This window comes from Loxodonta africana, chromosome 12, assembly GCF_030014295.1.
Source record: "Loxodonta africana isolate mLoxAfr1 chromosome 12, mLoxAfr1.hap2, whole genome shotgun sequence".
Taxonomy (NCBI): domain Eukaryota; kingdom Metazoa; phylum Chordata; class Mammalia; order Proboscidea; family Elephantidae; genus Loxodonta; species Loxodonta africana.
This window is the reverse complement of record NC_087353.1, coordinates 104,893,931-104,902,167: the sequence shown is the minus strand read 5'-3', so window position 1 is coordinate 104,902,167 and position 8,237 is coordinate 104,893,931. Positions and strand designations below refer to the sequence as shown.

The following is an 8,237-nucleotide window of genomic DNA, read 5'->3' as shown; positions in this document are numbered from 1 at the left end:
TACGAAGTTTTTATTACCAGATTGGCAAACAGCTTGTGTCTGGTGTTGGTGAGGATATGGAAAAATGAATCTACTCATAGCTTATCGAAGCACAACTTTTGGAGACTGAAAACATCTATTAAAATAAAAAACCGAGCATTTTCTATGAGCCGGCAGTTCCATTGATCAGTATATATTCGAGAGATACTCTACACAGGTGCGAGAGAAAACATGTACAAGAATATTCACTGTAATATTAGAACAGACAAAAAATGGATATAAGCCAAATGTTTACTGCAGGAAGACTGGCTCCGTAGACGGTGCACTGACGTGCAACAAAGAGAAAGAAGGAAGAAAGTCCAAACAAAGAGGTGTAGAAGCATCTCCAAAGGAGTTTGAGTGAGAGGAGGACCTTGCGGGTATGCATATAATATGCCATTTTCTTTAATCACATTCCAAAAATAAAAAGTTTTTTTGTATTTATCTATCTGGGGCTGTGGACAAAGGAACATTTAGGCTTATCCATACACAGCGTTCAATTGATCGATTGTTTTTACAAGGGGGCTGCACTGTATATTACTTGTATAATTAATGTACCGAAGGTGTTGGAGGAAATCAAGGCTCCGGGAATTGACTGAATGCCAACTGAGATGCTTCGACAAACCGATGCAGCGCTGGAGGCGCTCACCCGTCCATGCAAAGAAATTTGGAAGACAGCTAGCTACCTGGCTAACTGACTGGAAGAGATCATCCCAAAGAATGTGGAAATTATTAATACCAATTAACAATATCACTGGTACCACACGCAAGTAAAATTTTGCTGAAAATCATTCAAAAGTGGCTGCAGCAGCACATCAACAGGGAACTGGCAGAAATTCAAGCTGGATTCAGGAGAGGACATGGAACAAGCGATATCGTTGCTGATGTCTGATGGATCCTGGCTGAAAGCAGAGAATACCAGAAAGAAGTTTACCTGTGTTTGATTGACTATGCAAAGGCATTCAACTGTGTGGATCATAACAAATTATGGATAACATTTTAAAGGATGAGAATTCCAGAACACTTAATTGTGCTCATGAGGAACCTGTACACAGACCAAGAGGCAGTCGTTCCAACAGAACGGGATACTACATGGTTTAAAGTCAGGAAAGGTGTGTGCCAGCATTGTATTTTTTCACATACCTATTCAATATGCATGCTGAGCAAATAACCCGAGAAGCTGGACTGTATGAAGAGCGGGGCATCAGGATTGGCGGAAGTCTCATAAACAACCTGCATTATGCAGATGACACAACCTTGCTTGCTGAAAGTGAAGAGTACTTGAAGCACTTACCGAGGAAGATCTAAGATCACAGCCTTCAGGATGGATTACACCTCAACATAAAGAAATAAAAAATCCTCACAACTGAATTAACACCATGATAAATGGAGAAAAGTTTGAAGTTGTCGAGGATTTAATTTTACTTGGATTCATGATCAATATCTGTGGAAGCAGCAGTCAGGAAATCAGATGATGCATTGCATTGGGCAAACCTACAGCAAAAGACCCCTTTAAAATGTTAAAAAGCAAAAATGTCACCTTGAAGACTAACGTATGCCTGACCCAAGCCATGGTGTTTTCAATCACCTAATATGCACGTGAAAGCTGGATGATGAATAAGGAAGACTGAAGAACTGACGCCTTTGAATTGTGATGTTGGCGAAGAATATTGAATATACCATGGACTGCCAAAAAAACAAACAAATCTGTCTTGGAATCTGTACAACCAGAATGCTCCTTAGAAGCAAGAATGGTGAGACTACATCTCACATACTTTGGACATGTTGTCAGGAGGGATCAGTTCCTGGAGAAGGACATCATGTGTGGTAGAGGGTCAGTGAAAAAGAGGAAGACAAAGAGATGGATTGACACAGTGGGTGTGACAACGGGCTCAAGCATAACAATGATCATGAGGATGGCACAGGACTGGGCAGTGTTTTGTTCTGCCGTACACAGGGTCACTATGGGTTGGGACCGACTGACGGCACCGAATAACAACTCACTGCTGTCAAGTCATTTGGAAACCCATACGGTTTCCAAAGCTGTAAATCTTTATGGGAGCAGACTGCCACATCTTTCTCTTGAGGAGTGGCTGGTGGGTTTGAACTGCTGAGCACTTAGCAGCTGAGCACTTAGCCACTGTGCCACCAGGGCTCCTTTGATAATAATAATAACTAAAATATGTAAGACTAAGTTTACTTTTTCCAAGACTAGGATTCCAGCTACCCCAAGTATCAAAGAAATTAGGACGCCTCCAGGAAAATGTCATTATATGTGGCGAAAACTTAGCAGGCTAACCTTAGCAAAGGTCCTTGAAGGGGCACAAACGGTTTGTGCTTGGTACTAACTGAAAGGTTCAATTCCACCCTTTGGCACTTCGGAAGAAAGTCTTGGTGAACTGCTTTATAAGATTAAACCAGAACGAAACCACACCTGCTGATGTTGAGTCAATTCATAGTGACCCTATAGGACAGAGTAGAACTGCCCCACAGAGTTTCCCTAGAGCGGGTGGTGGATTTGAATTGCCTACCTTTTGGTTTGGAGCCAAGCTCTTAACCACTATGCCACCAGACCTTCTAAGATTACAGCCATTGAAAACCCTATGGAACGTGGTTCTGCTTTGAAACCGACTCAAGGGCAGCAAAAGAACAACATTAGCAAACATTTCGCCACTTTGGAGTAGTGGATTATTTCGTTTTAGAACCATCTGAAAAGGTTTGGATTTGGACAGAAATGCAACGGTTTGCCTGCCTACAGCCAGTCTACAAAATCTATCAGGTCTTGATAGTAAAATAGAAAAGCCTAGCTGTGTCTGTATAAATCCGGCTCTCGGTTGGCCAAAACCCATTTTTAGGCTTTCCCAGGGTCCTATGAGTTGGAATTGACTCGATGGCAGTGGGTTTGGTTTTTTTTTCCCCTGAGCACAGAAGTCACAGAACTAAGGGGCCAGCACTGCCACCCAGTGGCTGTAATTCACATTGCAGAGCCCATCGCTGCACCCTTTTCTCCCCAGTCCCAGACCAGTAGTTTCCAGTCTTCTGGACATTCCTTATCCAAAAGTAAAAATTTTTAGAAATGTTGGACACCCCCATAAGGTTGTCAGCATTTTTATTTTGACAAGTATGAATTTTTAAAAAGCCTACTATCATCATTACCAGTTTGTAAGAGACATTTGTTGTTGTTCTGACTCACAGCGACCCTATGCACAAGTGTCCTGCGCCATCCTCACAATCGTTGTTATGCTTGAGCTCATTGTTGCAGCCACTGTGTCAGTCCACCTCGTTGAGGGACTTCTTCTTTTCCACTGACCCCGTACTCTGCCAAGCATGATGCCCTGATCCCTCCTGACAACATGTCCAAAGTATGTAGGATGCAGTCTCACCATCCTTGCTTCTAAGGACCATCCTGGTTGTACTTCTTCCAAGACAGATTTGTTCGTTCTTTTGGCAGTCCGTGGTATATTCAATACTCTTCATCGACACAACTCAAAGACGTCAATTCTTCTTCAGTCTTCCGAAAAGACATTTAAAACCCCCCAAATTTGGCCAAAAACAGATAAAAGGACATTCCTGTTTACGAAAGGACAGGTGAAAGGTGTACACACATTTCATAAGTATATAAGCATTCCATCAATATATCAAGAATATTTGCCGAGCGAAGGTCTGAGGTCACCAAGAAAGATACAACAGAGGCACTGGCTGGAACAACGCTTTATTCACAGAGAGAAGAGACAGAAGGAGGTCAGCTTCGATAGCGGGTGTCGGTCCCCCATGGCCAGCACGTCACTCTCCACAGCCAATGCAGGACTGGCAGTGGTCTGCCTGAACCCCTCTTATGCTGCAGTTGAGAGACCCCGTTCCCTTCCCGCTGGGAACAGATACAGAAGGTTGGCCACGTGCCATCTAAGTTACACACTTAGCTCACCAGTTCCTGGGAATGTTGACATGTGCTCAGGGCGAGAGGGGAGGGATGTGTTGATAGGCCACCAGCTGCTAAGGGATGTGTTTTGGGTCAAGATGCCCTGGGAACGTGAGTCAGCCACATTCTCATCCCATCCCAGAAGCTAGGCCGACACATCTGGTTCTAAGCACAAGGTTTGTTGGTGGGTCCCTGGGAAAGGTGGCAGGCTGTGTCAGACCACCCCTTTCCACAGTATTTACATAGTTACTATTTATCAATGTATGTCTTAATTTTATCAATAAAAGCAGAGACTGAGACCTGGTCTTGTACACAGATACTTTTTTGGGAGGTATCAGGAGACAGCAGGGGAGTCAGTGAGTGCTGCTGTCCTTCCCATACAGAGGTAAACCGCTTTTTCACCCTCTTTACTGACGGGGTGGAGCCCTGGTTGTGCAGTGGTTAAGAGCTGGACTGCTAACCAAAAGGCTGGCAGTTTAAATCCACCAGCTGCTCCTTGGAAACCCTATGGGGCGGTTCTATTCCGTCCTATAGGGTTGATGTAAGTTGGAATTGACTTGATGGCAACAGGTTTTTTACTGACGGGATAAAAAGGATCCACTCACCAGATCAGTATCCCATGGCAAGGTCCAGAGGCTGTGTTGATCCGTTCCAGTCAAATATTACACCTGACACAGCAGTTGCAATTGGACTATGTGCTTGGTTAAGTTTATAGTAGTCCCCACTTCTGGGAGCAACTCTTTTAGCTCCTATTCTTCCAAAAACAGAGCCTTAGACCAAGACTTGTGCCCTGGTGGTTTATTTGGGAGGCGATTCTAGGGATCAAGAGTGAGAGCAGGAAGAGTCAGGTGGAAAGATGGAAAAGGCAGTACAAGGGGGCACTCTCACCTGTGGGGGCTTGATTCCGCCAGGACTGAGTGCCTGGACAGAGTGCCTCCCAGAATGGCCCACGGTGGTGGCATTAATCCATCAGCTCCCAAGCCTCTGGGTTGAGGATTATCTCCTAGGATGCTAATTCTTCCTCACTTCCAAGTGGCATGCGTATATGGCCCTGTGAGCTCCTTTCTGAGTCTGAGGCATCAGCCTAGCTTTTTGGCAGAAATTTAAAATGCCTGGCATGCACATGGGACAGGAAGGTTGATGTGGGTGCTGTCTTCAAGTGAGTCAAAGTTTGCATGGAGCCATCCATCCCAGCCATGGCTGACGGCAGAGGTTAGGCCAAGAGGGGGTGGTTGGGGGCCCTGCATGTGCTTTCTCCACTACACATGAATATATCTGCATACATATTTACATGTACTTAAAAAATATTTAGAGGACCCAGCTCCCTTTTCACATAGTAGGCAACCAAAAACGGATTTAAAGCTGGGAGGTAATAAATTGATACCTGATACAGCTGGCATTGAAAATGTGTTAGAAATGGCCTTTCACTGGTGAAATTTACAAATATTTACAAATTTAGATAAAAGCTGAAAACTTTACCATGGACAAAAGGTCCTCTATGATTTGGACATTCCATCTTTTCAACCTCACCTCCTACTCCCCTCCACCATCTTCACTCAGGTCCAACCACCCTGCCCTCCTTGCTGTGTCTCAGAAACACTTCAGGTGGGGCAGTCGACATCTAATCAGACTCACCACACTCCAGAGGTAGCCACCAGGAGCCTTCAGCAATCTCTATCAACACTGGAGGATTTGCTCATCAGCTTAACAAATGTTAGAAATGAGTTTGGTGACGTTGTTGTTAGTTACCCTCGAGTTGACTCTGACTCACGGTGACGCCCTGTATAGGAGAACAAAACGTCATCTGGCCCTGCACCATCTTCATAGTCATCTATATGCTCGAGTCCGATGTGGCCACTGTGTATTTTGAGCGCCCGACAAACTAGAGGCTCATCTTCCAGCACTAGACTGGACAGTACTCTGTTGCGATCCATAGGGTTTTCACTGGCTGATTTTCAGAAGTAGATTGCCAGGCCTTTCTTCCTAGTTCATAGGCTCTGCTGAGACGTGTCCATCATGGGTTACCCTGCTGGTATTTGAAATACTGGTGGCATAGCTCCCAGCATCACAGCCACCACAACTTGCAAGCCACCACAGTAAGACAAACTGACAGACGGGGGATGGACATTCAACTCCAGGAGTACAAAACTGATGAGGAGGATATGAACTAACGTTAAGTTCCTGCCCTCAGGAGCCTTAAAGATGATACTTGAGTTAGATCTCCCGGGATGAGCAGGAGTCTGGTAGACATCTGGAGCAGAGGAGGGCGGTGGAGCCGGCATTCCAGGTGCTGGCTGCAAAGGAAAAAAAAGAGGAGGGAAGCCTGAAATGACAAGTAGAGCTGTCTGACTCAGGTGGAGTGGAGGCCCGACGAGAGAGAGAGGGCCCCGGGGAGGAAAGGTACAGGGGAAGGCAGGAGGGACTCGCTGAGCGGCTCTCTGCAGCGCAGGACACCAGGAAGAGCTACGCTCTAGTTCCCGTTGGCTGGAGGACGGACTGCAGAGGCTGGAAAGGGATGGGGCCGGGGCGCGGGACCGGGGGCTGCAACGAAACCGGGTAAGACACGGCGGGGGGCAGCAGCCCGGGAGTAAAACAGGGTCCGTGTGAGCAATGCACTGGGCTTCGCCAAGTGGGCAACCTCTAAGTTAACCTGCCTGGTGACCCGGGCAAGATGCTCAGTAAACGTGCGAGGAGCGTTGGGACGCCCACTAGGTGCGCTGGCCCAAGGCTGGGTCGCCAAGTTCGCTCACTCAGGGACCCGGGCGACCGGCTCCCTCCCACCCAGCCTCCCCTCCCCTCTCCCCTCTCCCCTCCCACCCAGCCTCCCCTCCCCTCTCCCCTCCCACCCAGCCTCCCCTCCCCTCCCCTCTCCCCTCCCACCCAGCCTCCCCTCCCCTCCCCTCTCCCCTCCCACCCAGCCTCCCCTCCCCTCTCCCCTCCCACCCAGCCTCCCCTCCCCTCCCCTCTCCCCTCCCACCCAGCCTCCCCTCCCCTCTCCCCTCCCACCCAGCCTCCCCTCCCCTCTCCCCTCCCCAGCGCGGGCTGCCCTCAGCGCCTTTGCCCTCAGCCAGTAGTAAACGTGGCAGCCTCTTCCGCCGGCGCGTGAGGTCAAGGGTCACGCAAGATGGCGGCGCCCAGGGGCCGCTGACGCGTGAAGTGGAGGATGGCTCTGGCCGCGGGGGCTCGGCTGGGGCGGCGGCTGAGCGGGCCGGGGCCGTGGCGAGGGCACTGGACGGCGGCCGGGCGCTCGCGGAGCCGGCGCGAGGCGGCGGAGGCCGAGGCGGCAGCACCGGTGTTCCAGTACGTGGGCGAGCGAGCGGCGCGCGCCGACCGCGTCTTCGTGTGGGGCTTCAGCTTCTCCGGGGCGCTGGGCGTGCCCACCTTCGTGGTGCCCAGCTCGGGGTCCGCGCCCGGCGCCGGCTTGCGCCCGCGCCGCCGGATCCAGCCGGTGCCCTACCGCCTGGAGCTGGAGCAAAAGGTGCGCCCCGCGGTCCGCTCCCGCCTCCCGTTCACCTTCCCGGGACCCGCCGCCCTCCGGGCCACTCGGCCCTCTCCGGGAGCTGGGACGCCGGCCGGCCACGTCTCGGGGAGCACGACCCCAAGCCAGCTGCAAGCCGGGCAGGGCGGCTTGGGGGGCCGGGCCCGCGTCCCCGGCACTCCCCCCGGCAGTCGTCACTCCCAAGGGGAGGAGAGGGAGGCCCAGGGAGGTTCGGGGACGGGCTCGAGGCCCCACAGCTGGCGGGCCCCGTCCGAGCGGGGTTCGCAGTCGGACGGCCGGACACCACGGGTTTGGGGTTGTGGGAAGGCGCGTTCCGACAGCTCGGAGGAAACGCGGGGCGCCTGGAGGTGGGAGGCTCTCGGAGAGGAGACGGTAGGTCGAGCAGTTACGGAGGGAGAGAGGAGGGATGCGACGGCTGAATACGCCGCAATGGCGCACCGGGGGCCGAGTCGGCGGAGCTCGGCTTGGAAACGCGCGCAGCCGGGGCGCGCCGTGCGGGGGCGGCTTCCTGGGGCGCCACGACTCAGAAGGTGACAAAGGGACGTTCAGGATCGGGTCCTTGCCTGGCAGCCGTCGTGCAAGTCTTGGTGGGTGATGGAAAGAAGCAGACTTGAGCTCGGTTTGGCGTCTGACTTCTCTGTCAGGAACAAAAAAACGACCATCAAGCTGAAAATGGAAATCAACAGAAATAGGAAATTTAAGCACCAGATGAAAAAAAGTTGGGCCGTTTGACTTAATATTGAGTTGTAAGTGTTCTTTACGTATTGTGGATACAAACCTTTTAGTGCCTATCGGTGAAAA

General features: G+C 50.6%; 1 protein-coding gene across 5 annotated transcripts in view; it reads left to right on the top strand.

Moving 5' to 3' along the window:
* The first annotated feature begins 7,066 nt into the window (after positions 1 to 7,066).
* Positions 7,067 to 8,237, top strand: part of RCC1L (RCC1 like) — a 40,468-nt gene continuing 39,297 nt past the window's right edge. For 4 of the 5 annotated variants that reach the window (XR_010323724.1, XR_010323723.1, XM_064296084.1 and 1 more), the window contains exon 1: positions 7,067 to 7,415. Coding sequence is in view for 2 of the 5 variants with exons in the window: in XM_064296084.1 (XP_064152154.1) it covers positions 7,101 to 7,415 (315 nt within the window). In the remaining 3 variants the exon portion in view is untranslated. The remainder of the gene's footprint in view (positions 7,416 to 8,237) is intronic. The other variant, XM_064296086.1, reaches the window with a different exon arrangement.